The sequence below is a fragment of the Bombina bombina genome, chromosome 6, assembly GCF_027579735.1.
Source record: "Bombina bombina isolate aBomBom1 chromosome 6, aBomBom1.pri, whole genome shotgun sequence".
Lineage (NCBI taxonomy): Eukaryota > Metazoa > Chordata > Amphibia > Anura > Bombinatoridae > Bombina > Bombina bombina.
The window spans coordinates 108,882,502-108,902,358 of record NC_069504.1 but is presented as its reverse complement, the minus strand read 5'-3'; the positions used below and the strand labels follow the sequence as shown (position 1 = coordinate 108,902,358).

At 38.4% G+C, this 19,857-nt stretch overlaps 1 protein-coding gene across 6 annotated transcripts in view; it reads left to right on the top strand.

Annotated features, from left to right (window-relative positions):
* SRPK2 (SRSF protein kinase 2) overlaps positions 1 to 19,857 on the top strand; it is a 508,288-nt gene that overhangs the window by 390,875 nt on the left and 97,556 nt on the right. For 3 of the 6 annotated variants that reach the window (XR_008402804.1, XM_053716553.1, XM_053716552.1), the window contains exon 11: positions 18,560 to 18,679. The exons of the other annotated variants lie outside the window; for them this stretch is intronic. Coding sequence is in view for 2 of the 3 variants with exons in the window: in XM_053716553.1 (XP_053572528.1) it covers positions 18,560 to 18,679 (120 nt within the window). In the remaining variant the exon portion in view is untranslated. The remainder of the gene's footprint in view (positions 1 to 18,559; positions 18,680 to 19,857) is intronic. 6 annotated transcript variants of the gene reach the window in all.

The following is a 19,857-nucleotide window of genomic DNA, read 5'->3' as shown; positions in this document are numbered from 1 at the left end:
TTCCTCTTTAAAATGTTTTTGTGTGCTTTAAAACAAAGAGTAGTGTCAAAGATTACACAACTTGTTAGAGGGCAAAAATTAATTTAGGCGCAGTTAAGCAAACACCAAACCGTTAGCAACTATCTATTATCTCTCTCCTCCCTTTCTCTCTGTGTGTTTATTTTACTTCCTTTCTTTCTCTGTAGTCTAATTTGGAAGGTTTAAAGACAACAATATAACTGCTGTTGTAGTTGAATAGTAATTGTAATTACAGTTAAACAGATCTTCCTCTTCAGCTTGATCAGCCAACAATACCACTCTAGTTCAGATTCAATCGATGTGGATAAACAATATACCTAAATGTGAGGCGTCTTATATAAGCAGTAGTTTTAATATTGAAGCATACTCAAAACACCATGCTAGTCCATAAGACAGTATTATTAGGAGGCTTTAACTTTGATAAAGATGAAGAGAAATGCGTCAGATGCCGAGATGGGGGTCAATGAAAACACTAAACAGTAAGTGTGTTTTACATTTTTGTATACTAAATGGATAATTGTTAAATAGTTTTAAGTTTTCTTATGGAATAGCGTGGAGTTTTGGCTAGTGCTTATATGAGACGCCTCACATTTAGGTATATTTATTTGGAAGTTTACTTCATATGATACAAGTTCAGAAGTGAGCATTTCAAGTTCTGAGAATTAGAAAAATCCACAATTTCCACACCTAAATTACATAAATTGGAGGCAAAATAAATAATGAAAATATGGTGTAAACATTTTGCATTCAAATTTAATGGTATTAACAGAATCATGGAAGAAATATTTGAAGTTGTTTTGTTCTACAATTTGGTGTACAATAGGTTACGCATGGTGTATAATGAGACGGCAGGAATCTGGCCTAAGCCCAATTTGTGATCTCAGATTCCATATAATAAAGTAGTGTGTGTTTCATATTTAGATTAATTTTATTTTGATAAAGTGGTATGTTATACTTGGTTTGTTTCCTCTTACTTAATATGATAGGAGAACACAAGAGCAGTGGGGAACTGAAGCATGGTTAAATAAAGTTGTTTGGTTCTGTTCAGCCATTAAAATCTGTTTCTGTCATTACAATAATGAGCTGGTGCTTAGGTCTTCTGTTTTCTGAAGTCGTATTAGTATAAATTTCAAAAACCCTCTTACAGTGATAGGAAAGCTTGTCCAACCTAAAGCCAGGAGAGACGCAATGTGTTCTCAAATCAGTGACGTCAGAGGCTGGTGAGGCAGTGGCTAGGATATGCCTTCATTCTTTAGATATCCTTTGTTGAATAAATAGCAATGCACATGGGTGAGCCAATCACATGAGGTATCTATGTGCAGCCACCAATCAGCAGCTACTGAGCATATTTAGATATGATTTTCACAAAGGATATCAAAAGAATGAAGAAAATTAGATAATAGATGTAAATTGGAAAGTTATTTAAAATTTCATGCTCTTTCTAAATCATGAAAGAAAACATATGGGTTTCATGTCCCTTTAAATGGTGTCTTGGAAAACTGGTCAACTTAGTAAACATCTGATTTTAGTCTAAAGGATTGTAAACAGAAACTCTTGCCAGATAACAAAATGCTTGCTCTGATTATGAGATCTAGAAATCCAGGCCCATTAAAATATATGTTTAAAACACTTTTTACTTTAATGCTGCAAATGATGCTTATAGATTCCTTCATTATTCAGTAAATATAAAAATGTCTTGATCCAGTGGCGGCTGGTGAAATTTAAAGATGGTGGGGCGCATGACCCCACCCCTTTAAATAAAGCCACACCATCAGATGGCACTACCAATTCATTAATTAAATAAATTAAAGGTAGACAGAAACACAGAAAAGCACTCGGGGGGAGAGGGAGAGAGTGACGGGGGAGAGGGAGAGAGGCACAGAGGGTTAGAGAGAAAGAGAGAGACACAATCACACACAGAGGGTTAGAGAGAGAGCGAGAGAGACACAATCACACACAGAGGGTTAGAGAGAAAGAGAGAGAGACACAATCACACACAGAGGGTTAGAGAGAGAGCGAGAGAGACACAATCACACACAGAGGGTTAGAGAAAGAGAGACACAATCACACACAGAGGGTTAGAGAAAGAGAGACACAATCACACACAGAGGGTTAGAGAAAGAGAGACACAATCACACACAGAGGGTTAGAGAGAGACACAATCACACACAGAGGGTTAGAGAGAGAGAGAGACAGACAGAGAGAGACACAATCATACACAGAGGGTTAGAGAGAGAGAGAAAGAGAGAGACACAATCACGCACAGAGGGTTAGAGAGAGAAAAAGAGAGAGGTTAGAGAGAGTGAGAGAGAAACACAATCATACACAGAGGGTTAGAGAGAAAGAGAGAGAGAGACACAATCACACACAAAGGGTTAAAGAGAGAGAAAGAGAGAGACACAATCACACACAGAGGGTTAGAGAGAGCGAAAAAGAGAGACAAAATCACAAACAGAGGGTTAGAGAGAAAGAGACACAATCACACACAGTGGGTTAGAGAGAGAGAGAGAGAGAGAGAGACACAATCACACACAGAGGGTTAGAGAGAGAGAGAGAGAGAGAGAGATACAATCACACACAGAGGGTTAGAGAGAGAGAAAGAGACACAATCTTACACAGAGGGTTAGAGAAAGAGAGACACAATCACACACAGAGGGTTAGAGAGAGAGAGAGAGAGAGACAGAGAGAGACACAATCATACACAGAGGGTTAGAGAGAGAGAAAGAGAGAGACACAATCAAGCACAGAGGGTTAGAGAGAGAAAAAGAGAGAGGTTAGAGAGAGAGAGAAACACAATCATACACAGAGGGTTAGAGAGAAAGAGAGAGAGACACACAATCACACACAAAGGGTTAGTGAGAGAGAAAGAGAGAGGCACAATCACACACAGAGGGTTAGAGAGAGCGAAAAAGAGAGAGAGACACAATCACACACAGAGGGTTAGAGAGAGAGAAAGAGACACAATCACACACAGTGGGTTAGAGAGAGACACAATTACACACAGAGGGTGAGAGAGAAAGAGAGAGACACAATCACACACAGAGGGTTAGAGAAAGAGAGACACAATCACACACAGAGGGTTAGAGAGACACATAAGAGATGATAGAGTTGGGGGGGGAGAGACGGAGACCATGGGGGAGAACGACACATAAGGAGAGAGATGGATAGATAGAGAGAGAGACACACACACACACAAGGGGGGGGGGGACCCCTGCATTTTTAAGTAATATTTTAAGTGACTATCAAATGATAATAGTCTACAATCTATTTTAAATATCTGAAACAGAACAGCACATATGAATGGGAGCATTAATAAATTATTATTTGTTGTCCAACATACACCTAAGGAATCACTGGATTACATGAAATACTATAGCTACAGGAGCAATGGAGAATATTTGCTATAACTCATTATAAACTGCTTGGTTTCATTTTACATTACCATGCTGTTGGTCTAGCTTACTCTTGTCAAATAACAACTCATCCATACAAACAGCAGAGCTACAGAGAGTTCAGAAAGTGAGACTATAAATTAGTGTGCAGTACAGAAGCAAGCTACTGGGTGTAAACTTTGAGCAAACAAAATACAAAAACGATCCTTAAACTGCTGTAAAAGAGTAAAAAAAAACACTAAGCCACATTCATTAAATTATAATTTTCACTAACAGAATCCCTTTCAGTAAAATCTAAGGCTGCAGCACTTACTTCAATGAAATGTGGCTAAAACACTGCTCTCTCACCCTAACGCAGCAGAGCTAATGGTCTATGGGACTCAGATCTGGCCCGTTATGATCTTGTGGAGAGGCCGCCGCCGCCTCAGATCTCGACTCCCCCCCCCCGTGACCGGGGTACAGCAGTCTTTTACAGACTGTATTTTTTCTCTCTGAGCAATCTATGCGACATATATTAGGAGTCTAAATGCTACAAAATATTACTCTTCAACTGTGACTGAGCTCGAGGGGAGCTACATAAAAAACATTTTGCAAATGGAGGCCCTAGATCAGTGGGAAATCAAGTTGACGCAGTCTATATGTGATCACTTTCGGACTTTAGAGGAAGATTTATGTAAGCTTCTTTTTAGACCCACAATCACTGCAGCTCCGCCAAGGGAAAATTACTGCAACGCCAACCCTTTCTGGTCAGACTTGGCTGACACAAAGGCTCCTAACCTGTATAATTTCAAAAAAGGAATTCACTGGCGGGTACACATAAAGCCAGTACCTGCATGGGAGGGCGACCAAAGGAACTGTGCGGACAAATAGGCTGTATTGGGTGATCTAATAAGGGCACATAGCTATAGGCAGATTCTGCCTGAATCAAAGATGGAGGATCCAGCCGGCCCAAAAGTAACAACAGAGTTCCCTCCTGCAACCCGATCGGCACAAGCGGAAGGACCTGAGTACCAGAGTGAGGCTCCTACAGGAGTAGCGATACCGGAGATCCCTGACATGCTCCGGTTTGCGACAGACGACACAGACCGGAAAGGCGGTAAGCTGTTCTTTGACCGCAGCGGTGGGGACCCAGTGACAGCCAAATTGTTAATTTTGAAGTCACAGACTTCTTCACCCCACGGAGCCCTCAAGATGGTGACCAGACATTCTTACTACCGTGAGCTCCTAGAACTTTGCAAGACACTTGTTTCACCCCATAGACTTTTGTTGCAGCGGTCAGATATGTCCCTCAGTAGAGTTGGAGTGGGCTAATTTCTCCAATTTTGGGGCTACTCTCAGTTACCCATTACCTATCAGAAGCCGGTAACTATGTGTCACAACCCCCTGATTAAATGGACTTCCTTTTTTTGTTTCTTTGTTTTTTTAACGGTACATATGATAGAGTGGTTGTTTATTTCCAATAGTAGCATCTTACAGCTCTATAGTGCCCAGTATATCCAAGGCTGTATTAATTGACTTTAGATGTCAAATTGGACTGCTGCATGACATCGAGAAATATGTCCTCTGGCACTATCAGCCTCTGTGGGAATAAAAGTTATTGTCACTTATTGCTACAAGTTTAAAGGGTTTGGGTAATAATGTTCTTAATATTAACCCTTATTTAGAGATTCTTTCTGGCTCAAACAATATAACTGAGGTGTATTATATACATGTTTGGATTAAAAAGTTGTAGATAATTCTGTCATGGCAATATATATGGTAGTTTCAGTCGTGGCTCACTAATATAAACCAATAATTTTGTTCTGTGTCCACTGACAGCTTTGTAAGATATCTAGTATGTTCACATTTTTGGATTGCGTACTACTTCTGTATTCTACAATAGATTGCATATTCCTTCTATAGGATTTCACTGCATATAGCAAATTTAATTTACAGGGTGACGTTTTTATTTTAGTTACTTAGTACTTACTAGACATGGTCACCTATTCTTAAATGTAGCAGGAGCTTATAATACTCCTCACTATGGCTTGTGTTCACCTTAATTTTGAAGTCAATCCACCTAAGTATCTATATATACAGATTTAGAAGATCCGATATTGGGGTTAGGTCCCTATCTCCTTTCCCTCCACTACTTAGATGGCCAATTGGGATAGAGTTTTGAGGCTGTGCTGTTGGCGGCCGAAACGGCGCAGCCCAATGTATAGCACTGTTGAACTTTTATACCTAGGTGGCTATAGATGGTAGGTTCACAGGTTTGTGTTACTCTCTTTCCAGACCATGAGGGGCTGTGTCTATAATCACCTCTCCTACTAGACACAATCAGAGGAGTGTATATAGGAACTTTAGAGAGCTAATGTACCATGAAGCGCGACTTTTCTCTGACAGCGCAAATAGAGATCACCCTTGTCGTTAATCTCTAGTAGTTTTTTGTATAACTGACTGTTATTACATTATCTTGCAGGTTAATGTGGTATTTACATACTATTGAGTTCTTCACCTTGCTTTAAACCTTTTTTAACTAACCATGTCAATGTGATGACATCTAACACCCCTTGTAGATATTTTCATAAGGAATATATTTCCCCTATACTAGTTGAACATCAGGCCCTAAATGGCCTGAGAACAAGCATGCTTCAAAGTTACCTCTAAGGCATTATTCGTTCTAATTGGACGTGGCCTCCTAGATATTGTTCCCCTTTGTGTCTCACATATGTGATTCCAAAGATGTTACCTTGTTATACTACTTCCTTGATATAATATTTAGACTCAATGATGGTTATAATATATTTGAAGTTATTTACATATGCGCAACTTAACATGCTTAAAAAAGACAAAATAAGATTCATAGATTGAGACCCAAGAGTGGTCTCTTAAAGTTTCTAATAACCCTCTTTAGCTTTACATATTCCTTATAACATTGAGAGGTCCAAGAGAGGCCTCATGGCTTATTCTGAGGGTATAGCGGAATAGGCACAACTCATATATTTAGACCATACAAATGTCTCTTTTCCTTTCTTTTCTGTTCATGTTTGATTATTGATTGAATGTTTTGACATTGTCTCTCTGTTCATTTGGCTTTGACATTTTAACATTGTATGCCTTAAAATGAATCTCAATAAAAAATATTTAAAAAAAAACCAAAACAAAAAAAACACTGCTCTCTCTGCAAGTCTGCATCTCTTCCTGCTCTTTAAGGAAGTGACAGTTGCACATTCCACTGCACTTGGAGGGGAAGTACTGAACTCTCTTTTTCACTTTAGCAAAGCTGGCAGCTTCGCAGGACAGCAACAAAATAAATTAAAGTAGTTTTTTTCCGTTTTTGTTTTGTTTTATATGATTAAACATCCAGCCCCAACCCTAAGTTCCACTTACTAATGCCTCTCACTGGATTGGGTCACCCCAAAAAGGACTGCCTCAAATAAGCAGTTATGGGCCATGCAATGATCTTAACCACTTTCATCCAGTAGGTGGCGCAGCATGTTGTGTAATGGTGGGTAGACCTGCTTGTGCCTCTCCATTGCCCAACATGTAGCTGGGGGCAATGGAGCTGCAATTTTTTTTTTTAAAGCCAATAAAAAAAAGATATATTTTTGCCCATATGAGAGGTGAAGCCCTGCCTCTAGTGACTGCACATCACTGTCTCAAATATATTTTACCTGGCCCACAGCCCGACTGTTTTTAACTAGGTGGAAATGTTTCAGTACTTTTATAATTGCAGTCGCAGATGCGTACCAGTTACAATTTAGCTGAAAATTGGAGGAGGTCCTTAATGGTCTGTAATATAATCATACTGTACCACATTGTCATCCAGTTATTAGCTCTTGTGCAAGTCAGAACAGTAGGACATATGTAGCTTACTTCGTAACAGATTCTTATCAGACTTCGGAGACGCCCAGGAAATTGCAGAGACAGCTTTTGTGTGTATGTATGTATATATATATATATATATATATATATATATATATATATATATATATCAACAAGTAGGGACTGCACTCACTGGATTCAGTTCAAATAATACCTTATTTATTCAATGGTGACGTTTTGGGGTAGGCAAACCCCTTCCTCAGACCAAACACAGTGCACAAGAAACAAAGTGACTTTAAACCCAAATAAACCCCTCCCATCTTACATTCCAAGAAATTGCGCCACAACCGTATCCATGGAGACCAGGTAGTTACCTGGCAACCATGTTACACATACAATTTAAGGCATTCAAATAACAGTGGTGTGATTATTACTTCCTAACTGTTAATAAGACAAAAAGAAACACCAGTGTGTAAACACTTATGTGTATAAAAACTGTGAAGACATCATGCTTAATATATACCTTTAAAATTCAGTATATCAAATCATATACAATATAGGTAAAATCTTTTTAGTAAATATATAAACCCCTCTGCAACAACATAGCTTATATGTTCAAGTTTACACACTAATCAGTGTATTATTCGGCACCAGATAATGTTAGGCTATTTAGACACATAGTTACAGTTTGCGTGGCTAAATGCAATTATTGCAAAGATGAGCTTCATATTTAGTGCTAGAGAGAATAAATGTTATCATTTAATATAGACATTTAACCTTTGCTCAGTGAGTTAGAGATTAGTGGAATGATCATATCGGATTAGGTATAATATTAGTTACTCACTGTATATTATGAATTGCTGCTAATCGTTCACCAGCTGCTGCGCTGTTCAAAGAGTCTATAGTGTGTCAGTTGGGCGCAAGTTACAGACTCAGCCAATCAACGGCTTGTTTAGTCAGCCGCATGGCTCATTAGCATACCGTGACGTCACCGGGCTTTGCAACTAGACTCTGTAGTAGCGTGGCTAATTTGCATATTGAGATCGTACCTGTCAGAGCGTGATTTTCAATACTGTTTATGCTCAGTGTTTATGTGCTTTGTAGTGCTAATGTGGTGTCCTAATGTTGCAAGCGTAGTTCATAAGTTATATGTTGGAGCCCAACATTTACCTTGTATGCCGTATGTGTGATTATAGCGGGACCGATTAGGGACACAAAAATGTCAAACAGCCCCTGTTAGATCAATGCCTATCTTAGTTGGTTAGTCACCTTTGTGAGTGTAATAATGCTAATATAGGACTCCTGTGTGTTTAGGTTTGATATCATATGGGACTGCAGGGAATGTTCCATCACTAACACTGTGTTCCATGGTTGTTGTATATAGGCAATATTATTATAAAAAGGTCTATCAGTGCTACCAGATGATACATGTTATAAGGGGTATATAATATCACTGATCCCTGTTTAGTGTCTATTCATCATGATATTCTGGATCAATAAGTTAAGTGCCTAACCAAGATATGCCATCATAGTTATAATTGCACCTCATATATTAGTCATCATATGTTAATATAACCCATACTGTGTTCTGAGTTAGAGGTAAAGTAAGTTATATGCCATGTGCCTCCCCAAACTAGGGGTATATTTAGTTATAGACCTCATAGATAATCATTGGTCTGTCCCATCACAAGTGGCAATCATGGTAAACATAGTACTTTTTACAACTATATGCAGTCCATCATTAGTATGACCTTATAAAATAGCATAAACGACTGTTAGTCAACACTAATTCAACTTCCAGGAACAATATACCTGATATTGATGTTCATACGTAATTCTGGCTATTTATATTGACTAACAGTCGTTTATGCTATTTTATAAGGTCATACTAATGATGGACTGCATATAGTTGTAAAAAGTACTATGTTTACCATGATTGCCACTTGTGATGGGACAGACCAATGATTATCTATGAGGTCTATAACTAAATATACCCCTAGTTTGGGGAGGCACATGGCATATAACTTACTTTACCTCTAACACAGTATGGGTTATATTAACATATGATGACTAATATATGAGGTGCAATTATAACTATGATGGCATATCTTGGTTAGGCACTTAACTTATTGATCCAGAATATCATGATGAATAGACACTAAACAGGGATCAGTGATATTATATACCCCTTATAACATCTATCATCTGGTAGCACTGATAGACCTTTTTATAATAATATTGCCTATATACAACAAACATGGAACACAGTGTTAGTGATGGAACATTCCCTGCAGTCCCATATGATATCAAACCTAAACACACAGGAGTCCTATATTAGCATTATTACACTCACACAGGTGACTAACCAACTAAGATAGGCATTGATCTAACAGGGGCTGTTTGACATTTTTGTGTCCCTAATCGGTCCCGCTATAATCACACATACGGCATACAAGGTAAATGTTGGGCTCCAACATATAACTTATGAACTACGCTTGCAAAATTAGGACACCACGTTAGCACTACAAAGCACATAAACACTGAGCATAAACATTATTGAAAATCACGCTTTGACAGGTACGATCTCAATATGCAAATTAGCCACGCTACTACAGAGTCTAGTTGCAAAGCCCGGTGACGTCACGGTATGCTAATGAGCCATGCGGCTGACTAAACAAGCCGTTGATTGGCTGAGTCTGTAACTTGCGCCCAACTGACACACTATAGACTCTTTGAACAGCGCAGCAGCTGGTGAACGATTAGCAGCAATTCATAATATACAGTGAGCAACTAATATTATACCTAATCCGATATGATCATTCCACTAATCTCTAACTCACTGAGCAAAGGTTAAATGTCTATATTAAATGATAACATTTATTCTCTCTAGCACTAAATATGAAGCTCATCTTTGCAATAATTGCATTTAGCCACGCAAACTGTAACTATGTGTCTAAATAGCCTAACATTATCTGGTGCCGAATAATACACTGATTAGTGTGTAAACTTGAACATATAAGCTATGTTGTTGCAGAGGGGTTTATATATAGGCTTACCAGAAGTCCCACTTTTACTGGGATTGTCCCGGTTTGGAGGCGCTGTCCCAGTGTCCCACCCAGTTGTTCATTCTGTCCCAGTAGGGTTGCCACCTCCAGGTTTCAAATCATGTGTCCGGGTTTCAGACCACCTGAAACCTGGACACATTATTCAAAATGACTAGACTGTGGCTCTCCAGCATAGTTGGATGCTGGTACTTTGTTACATACAGCCCTGCTTAGCTTAACGTTCGTGTCCTTCAAAGTTTACATTTAGTAAAACAGGCTGAGTGAGCAGCATAGGTTTTTTTTAATTTTGTAGTACTACTTGGTTTATTTTTCTAAGAATTTAACACCCCCCGACCCCTGCTGACATTGCCGGTAATACACCTTTAGGGGAATCATATGGGTATGACTAGGAAGTACAGACAGGCAGGATATTTGGCGGGGATCTTGCTTTATTCATGCAAGATAGCATTTTGGCTATAATCTTCCTGCATTATGGTATAGCGTAGCCTCTTAAACAGCTTTAGCAAGTACGTGTTTCTTTTTTACTTTCATTCAATGTTGTATTTATGCCTTATCAGTATTTGGCTCTGTTCCTTAATTAGACACATAAAACACATATTACACTGCAGATATTAAATTGTGAAATTGATAATTATGAAAGTGATAATTATGCTTGATATTTGGCATTATTTAGAATCTGAGATTTAGATTAATGATTTATTTGCCATGACAACGTAATGGTGCCTTTTTCACTAGGGGTGGTGTTATGGTCTATTTAAACTGTGTGATTCACTTGTTTGACTGAGGAAGGGTAGCGTATTCACGAAACATTACACACATAAAAGCTACTACTTTTAAAGGTCTGGTAATTGCCACGCCCCCTTGACCGCGCTCCTGACCACAGCCCCACTGGCACCGCACCAGGTGGTCCCAGTTTCACCTCTAAAAATTATGGTAAGCCTATTTATATATTTACTAAAAAGATTTTACCTATATTGTATATGATTTGATATACTGAATTTTAAAGGTATATATTAAGCATGATGTCTTCACAGTTTTTATACACATAAGTGTTTACACACTGGTGTTTCTTTTTGTCTTATTAACAGTTAGGAAGTAATAATCACACCACTGTTATTTGAATGCCTTAAATTGTATATGTAACATGGTTGCCAGGTAACTACCTGGTCTCCATGGATACGGTTTTGGCGCAATTTCTTGGAATGTAATATGGGAGGGGTTTATTTGGGTTTAAAGTCACTTTGTTTCTTGTGCACTGTGTTTGGTCTGAGGAAGGGGTTTGCATACCCCGAAACGTCACCATTGAATAAATAAGGTTTTATTTGAACTGAATCCAGTGAGTGCAGTCCCTACCTTGTTGATACTTATTGAAATTTTGACTGAGCACCCTGGTCGCTGACTATCTTTGAATTGTGAGTGCAGATACACAGTGGAAATATATATATATATATATATATTCCTAAAAATGTTAAATGTGTTACTGACTTAATTCTTCTGTGGATATATATATATATATATATATAAAAGAGAGTCAATATCGAAAGGAATTCAGCGCTACAAAAAATACCTAATGTAATAGTTTGTAAGTGATATTATATCAAATGTTTCATAAGTATCAGTTATTATAGAAACAAACAGTCAATATACGTCTCTAAATAGAGAAAAGAGTCCTGGATTGCCAAGATGAAATGCAACAAAAGGGCAATCGGAGTAATGGATTTTTGGATATGCAAGTTCCTGGTTAATTTCACATTCAGGCACACAAACTATATCATAAAATGTCAATAGCAATAGTGGTGATCGAACAGCAGCTGAGGACTCTAAAAGACAAGTGGTATTCTCTTACCAGAGGGTACCTCAATCATATGAGGTAATGTCTGTGTATGTGGTATAAATTTCTCCGGTCTGTTATGGTTTCTCCTCCTGTCTTGGAAGTTGTCCTGTTAGGTGTCTTCTGTGGGAACTTGTGTATGGCCCTTTTCCCCTTTGGAGAACTCCCGGTCTTTAGGGTTGTTAGCTTGGTGTCTCCCCGCAGTATGGTAGTTCAATTATGGATCTTGGCTCTCACCGGATTCGATGTAATTTAGGCAAGGAAGAAAGAAGAAAAATACATAGCGTGATACTGTATAGATAAAAATGTATTATGTTTAGAACTCAAATAGGAAATGCACTCACATAAAATGACCTCAATCAATATGAGGTAAGTAAAAGATGTGTAGATATATTTTTATACACCTTACACAGGTGTTGCTTAGAGCAGATATTTCTTTCTTGTGATTGAATAATTGAGACGTAAGGACTGCAGGTGAAACAAGTCCCAAGTGTATCTTAGAGTGTCCCAAAGATACCAATGAGGGTCATATGGTGATAGTAGCACTGCACGTATGTACAAATGTACAGGCTAAAGTTGGTAAAACAAATGAAACCAAGACTCTGAGTATATATACACACAGGCTGCTGCTGGGATGAAGGAAGCAGCTAGTAGCTATATTAAGCTATGTGCTGGTGAAAATTAGAACACAGTAGGTTCTGCCCCTATTATTATTAGGAACAAGTGTTGCAATATACAAGGAAGACTTGGTAAAAATGATGCATGTATGTGTTGCCTGCTTGAGTGGAATTGCTATAGTAAGTATACTGTCTGGGCGTATCTTGTATGGGAGAAGTATGGACAGACAGAGTTAGTTGGTCTGAATATCTCCCCTGATAGGGCCCGTATAACAACTATGTGCAATAGGCAGAGCGAAGTGTGGATGTGTCAAGTGTTGAAGCTGTAAATGTAGCGTTTAGCGTCGTGTGACGGCACTCAAAAGTGCCGCTGACAAAAGTCAGGTAAAGCGTACGGTTAGCAAGTCTAAACAGCCGCTTTAATGGACTGTTAGTCAAAAGTTCATGGAACAGCCGCTGAGGAAAAAAGAGCAAAGCCACACTCTCTAAATATAATCCTTACGCGTTTTGAAGCGTTAGACGTGCTTCTTCATCAGAGGAAGTTGTGGCTTGCTTTGCGGAAATGGCTGTACTTTAAAGGGCTTCGAGTGGGCGTCTTTTTTCCTTTCACGTGATGACGTGAGGCGCGGCTGTTCTGTATTGTCCGTGTGTGCTGGTGTTGTCATGGTGACGGTTTGTATATATTTACGTAACTGTCAGTGTGAAAGGGTGAGGAGGAGAAATGGTTTTAAGTGGAAGCGAGGAAAGGCTTACGAGAACAAGAATGTCTAGCTGTCTGAAGCAAGGCTAGACACCAGTGATAGGACTCTTTGGGAGGTGATAATAAATACTTCCTTATTCTGAAAGATCAGTTTGTGTCTAAACAGGCTTGTATTCTACAGACAAGATTACTCTCTGGTGTGACCTGTAGCTGCCTGTATGGTGTTGGTAGATATAGTCCCCTATTGAAATATCTCTAATAAAAAGGTTGGAGGAGTGTTCTATTTACTCAGCTAGGGTTATGTTAAATTCCAGTGATGAGCTGGAGTTTTTTAATATATATATAGGAAAACTGGGCATAAGGAATATAAGAATATAATATATTGTTTAGTAAATACTAATTGTTAGACTATGGGTACCCCCTGCTTATGTTTTATGATTGTCTTGAGGTAAGGGGCCTTAGTGTTTCCATTTTTGGATGGAAGAAATAATGATAATAATTATTTACAATAAATATTAAGGAAATTAGTGATGTGTCTTTTCTGTAATGTCCAAATGGAACCTGTGTTGAGAGCAAATGACTAGTGATTCGCATTTTAGGTAATTTGCAGCACAATGATGATGAGGGGAAGTGGGTTAGAGGAAAGCTGCTAGGTCTATATCTTCATTCATTCCTCCTGGGGTCATAGTGCCCATGTAATGAATCCAGTATGATTCTCTTTGTCTCAATTTTTGGAATCTGTCCCCTCCTCTAGCTGGGGTTAGAACATGTTCAAGGATAGTGCCTCTTAGGAGTGAGGGGTTTTTTTGATGGAAAAATTTGAAGTGTCTGGATAAGCTATGATCTTTATAGCCTTCTTCTATGTTTTTCAGATGCTCCAAAAGTCTAGTTTTGTAAGTCCTTTTTGTGCGTCCGATGTATTGAAGTTTACACAGGCATTCAAGTAGGTATACCACAAAGGTGGTCTTGCAGTTGGTAAGTCTGTTGATGTTGCATTTTTTGTGTGGGAATGTCTTGGACTGTATCGATTTCGTCGTTTTTTTTGGGTCATATGCGTGCTCACATCCTTTACAATTCAAACGATTCCATTTAAAAAAGCCTTTGCTTTTTTCAGTTAGCCAGTTATCTCCAGACTTTTTTCTCATTTGGCTGGAGGCCAGCATTTGTTTGAAGTTTAGATTTTTTCTGAAGATTATTTTTGGTGCTGGTCCTATGGTATTCTTCAGAAGTTTGGCCTGCTGTAGTATTGGCCAAAACTTTCTTAAGATCTTTTTAATTTCCGGGGCGGCTTCGTTGTATGTTGTAATCAAAGAAATATTTTGTGGTTTGTCAGTACGGTTTTTATTTTGACCTTGTAACAAATTTTTTCTTTCAAGTCGTCTCACTTTGTTTCGAGAGTTTTCAATTAGTTTTTTTGGGTATTTCTTTTCGATAAATTTGGTTTGTAAAATTTCTGATTCTGTGTTATAATCGTTTATTTTCTAGCAGTTTCTACGTACTCTCTGAAATTGTCCAAACTGAATGTTATTTATCCAAGGTCGATAATGACCACTGTCTGCTCTAAGATAGCCGTTAGTCGGTTTCTTTAGTGTATAGTTTTGTTAGGATCTTCTCATTTTCATGGAATAACACTAGGTCTAGATATTCAATACTTGTATTTGAAATTTTGGACGTGAATTTAAGGTTATAGATATTTGTGTTTAGATATTGGATGAATTCATTGCTTGTTTTTTCATCTCCTTCCCATATGACCACAATGTCATCAATATACCTTCCCCACCATATCACATTGTGCATAAACGGGTTGTTGGTATATATGTAAGTCTTTTCCCATTCTCCCATAAAGAGGTTCGCATAGCTGGGGGCCATAATGGTCCCCATAGCTGTCCCGCTGGTTTGTAGAAAGAATTTCCCATCAAATAGGAAATAGTTCTTTTCCAGAACAAATCTGATACTATCCAAAATGAAGAGTTGATGTATCTCAGTCAGGGATGTTTCTTTAAGTACCCATAGTCTAACAATTAGTATTTACTAAACAATATATTATATTCTTATATTCCTTATGCCCAGTTTTCCTATATATATATTAAAAAACTCCAGCTCATCACTGGAATTTAACACAACCCTAGCTGAGTAAATAGAACACTCCTCCAACCTTTTTATTAGAGATATTTCAATAGGGGACTATATCTACCAACACCATACAGGCAGCTACAGGTCACACCAGAGAGTAATCTTGTCTGTAGAATACAAGCCTGTTTAGACACAAACTGATCTTTCAGAATAAGGAAGTATTTATTATCGCCTCCCAGAGAGTCCTATCACTGGTGTCTAGCCTTGCTTCAGACAGCTAGACATTCTTGTTCTCGTAAGCCTTTCCTCGCTTCCACTTAAAACCATTTCTCCTCACCCTTTCACACTGACAGTTACGTAAATATATACAAACCGTCACCATGACAACACCAGCACACACGGACAATACAGAACAGCCGCGCCTCACGTCATCACGTGAAAGGAAAAAAAGACGCCCACTTGAAGCCCTTTAAAGTACAGCCATTTCCGCAAAGCAAGCCACAACTTCCTCTGATGAAGAAGCACGTCTAACGCTTCGAAACGCGTAAGGATTATATTTAGAGAGTGTGGCTTTGCTCTTTTTTCCTCAGCAGCTGTTCCATGAACTTTTGACTAACAGTCCATTAAAGCGGCTGTTTAGACTTGCTAACCGTACGCTTTACCTGACTTTTGTCAGCGGCACTTCTGAGTGCCGTCACACGACGCTAAACGCTACATTTACAGCTTCAACACTTGACACATCCACACTTCGCTCTGCCTATTGCACATAGTTGTTATACGGGCCCTATCAGGGGAGATATTCAGACCAACTAACTCTGTCTGTCCATACTTCTCCCATACAAGATACGCCCAGACAGTATACTTACTATAGCAATTCCACTCGAGCAGGCAACACATACATGCATCATTTTTACCAAGTCTTCCTTGTATATTGCAACACTTGTTCCTAATAATAATAGGGGCAGAACCTACTGTGTTCTAATTTTCACCAGCACATAGCTTAATATAGCTACTAGCTGCTTCCTTCATCCCAGCAGCAGCCTGTGTGTATATATACTCAGAGTCTTGGTTTCATTTGTTTTACCAACTTTAGCCTGTACATTTGTACATACGTGCAGTGCTACTATCACCATATGACCCTCATTGGTATCTTTGGGACACTCTAAGATACACTTGGGACTTGTTTCACCTGCAGTCCTTACGTCTCAACTATTCAATCACAAGAAAGAAATATCTGCTCTAAGCAACACCTGTGTAAGGTGTATAAAAATATATCTACACATCTTTTACTTACCTCATATTGATTGAGGTCATTTTATGTGAGTGCATTTCCTATTTGAGTTCTAAACATAATACATTTTTATCTATACAGTATCACGCTATGTATTTTTCTTCTTTCTTCCTTGCCTAAATTACATCGAATCCGGTGAGAGCCAAGATCCATAATTGAACTACCATACTGCGGGGAGACACCAAGCTAACAACCCTAAAGACCGGGAGTTCTCCAAAGGGGAAAAGGGCCATACACAAGTTCGCACAGAAGACACCTAACAGGACAACTTCCAAGACAGGAGGAGAAACCATAACAGACCGGAGAAATTTATACCACATACACAGACATTACCTCATATGATTGAGGTACCCTCTGGTAAGAGAATACCACTTGTCTTTTAGAGTCCTCAGCTGCTGTTCGATCACCACTATTGCTATTGACATTTTATGATATAGTTTGTGTGCCTGAATGTGAAATTAACCAGGAACTTGCATATCCAAAAATCCATTACTCCAATTGCCCTTTTGTTGCATTTCATCTTGGCAATCCAGGACTCTTTTCTCTATTTAGAGACATATATTGACTGTTTGTTTCTATAATAACTGATACTTATGAAACATTTGATATAATATCACTTACAAACTATTACATTAGGTATTTTTTGTAGCGCTGAATTCCTTTCGATATTGACTCTCTTTTATATATATTTTTTACAGTGTCAGGGGTACACTGAATCGTATATTCAAGCTGCTCAATACCCACACCTTTCAGTCCCACGAGTGTGTAGGGAACTTACACATCCCACATTTCGCATACTCCTCAAACAAACACTAAAACCTATCAGGATCAATCACTACAGGTACCATAGTAGGTTACATCAGTTTTGTTTTGGTGGTAAGACTGAGCGCTGGTAACATCCTTTGATATTCTCTCTCTCTCTCTCTCTCTCTCTATATATATATATATATATATATATATATATTATTATCAGGTATTTGTAGAGTGCCAACAGATTCCGCAGCATATATATATATATATGTAATCTTAAAGATTTATAGAGCTTTTTTCAATGTTGCTCTGCAGTTTGGGAACATCTGCGTAGGTAGCATGTTAGAGGAGTATGCCAGAGCTGAGGATGAGTGCATGATTTTCGAGCTATGGTAGGAGGTGTCAAGGATCAATGTAAGAGTGGAGTTGTAAAGACAGATAGGTCAGTCACAGAAGGAAAAGGAGGAGATGGAAGAGAGCAGAGGTTTGAGAGTTTGAATGATGTTACTGACTTAATTCTTCTTTGGAGCTTGGTGTGAAGGTTAGAAGGATGGAGAGTAGTATGAAGTGCTTTGATGTTGCAGGTGAGGAGATGGCATTTAGAAAGAGGAAAAGGGGAATTTGTGAAGTTTGAGAGAGTGCATCAATAGCTGAAAATCATTTCAAGGGAGTGTCCATTTTTGTGAGTGGGAGAGTCTGTCCATTGTGACCGTAAGAGGAAGTGAGCTGGAGAAATTTTGTGGCTCCAGGGGCAGTGGGATTGTCAATAGGGAGGTTGAAGTCCCCAAGATTGAGGGCAGGGATTTCTGAGGAGAGGAAATAAGAATGACCAATAAATTGAACTGAGGAGCCAGAGGGCAATATATAACCGCAACATATAAAAAGAGGGGAGAGATTAGGCGGATCATGTGGGTTTCAAAGGAATGAAATGTGAAGGAAGAAATGGGTTATATGTGTTGAAAGGAGCAATGAGAGGAAAATAAAATACCTACACCACCTCCTTGTCTGTTTCCAGATCTAGTGTGTGGCAGAAGTAGAGACCCCCATGTGACAATCCAGCAAGGGAGGCTGTGTCTGAAGGAGAGAGCCACGGAATGGATGATGAAGAGGATTTGCAGTATTGAGAGAGTTTTTGGTATGTTGTGTAGGAAGGAGAGATTGATTTTAGGAATGTGTGAAGGTCATGAGAGCAAAAGTGAGGTGAAGATAAAACAGATGGGCCATTGTATAATGCAGGTGGCGAGGGAAGGAGTAAATGAAAACAATAGTTTGTTGTATAGAAAAGAAAAGGACAAGAAGCTATGGAGCATTTAAACAAAAATCTGTGAAACACATGGAACAACATTATTGCAACATAACTTGCCTTGTGTCTTGTTCTTTGTTCAATTTTTGTATAATTATTTTGCCTAATTTGTAATGCCTCACTTAAAAGGGACATTGAACCTAAATTTTTTCTTTCATGATTCAGATAGAGCATGACATTTTAAGCTACTTTCTAATTTATTCCTATTATCATGTTTTCTTTATTCTCTTGGTATCTTTATTTGAAATGCAAGAATGTAAGGTCAGATGCTGGCCCATTTTTGGTGAACAACCTGGGTTGTCCTTGCTGATTGGTGGATAAATTCATCCACCAATAAAAACGTGCTGTCCAGGGGACTCAACCAAAATAAAAACTTAGATGCCTTCTTTTTCAAATAAAGATAGCAAGATAACAAAGAAAAATTGATAATAGGAGTAAATTAGAACATTAAATTCTTGCATTTCAAATAAAGATAGCAAGAGAATAAAGAATTTACTCCTATTATCATTTTTTCTTTGTTATCTTGCTATCTTTATTTGAAAAAGAAGGCATCTAAGTTTTTATTTTGGTTGAGACCCTTGGACAGCACGTTTTTATTGGTGGATGAATTTATTGCATGCTATATCTGAATCTCGAAAGAAAAAGTTTGGGTTCAGTGTCCCTTTAAGAAATACCAGCATATGATAATAAGATAAAGCTAACTGCAATGCTATGCGACCCCCTTGCTATGCTACCCCATACAAGTATTACATTTCTAGCGCAGAGCAGTCAGCTGGGTCCACTAAATCAGTTAATGACATCACAGATAGTCAAAAAGGCAAATTGGGGCAATGTGATTTAGGCCAGGTCAGGGTGAGATAAGTTAAAATAAACAGACAATAGAATTTGGAGGAGGCTGAAGTTATGTCATTAGTCAACTATAAATTTATGAATTATAGCAAGTATTGACAAAGCTTGAAAATTACATATCTAATGACAAGAAATATTATTACAAAAATACAGAACTTTTT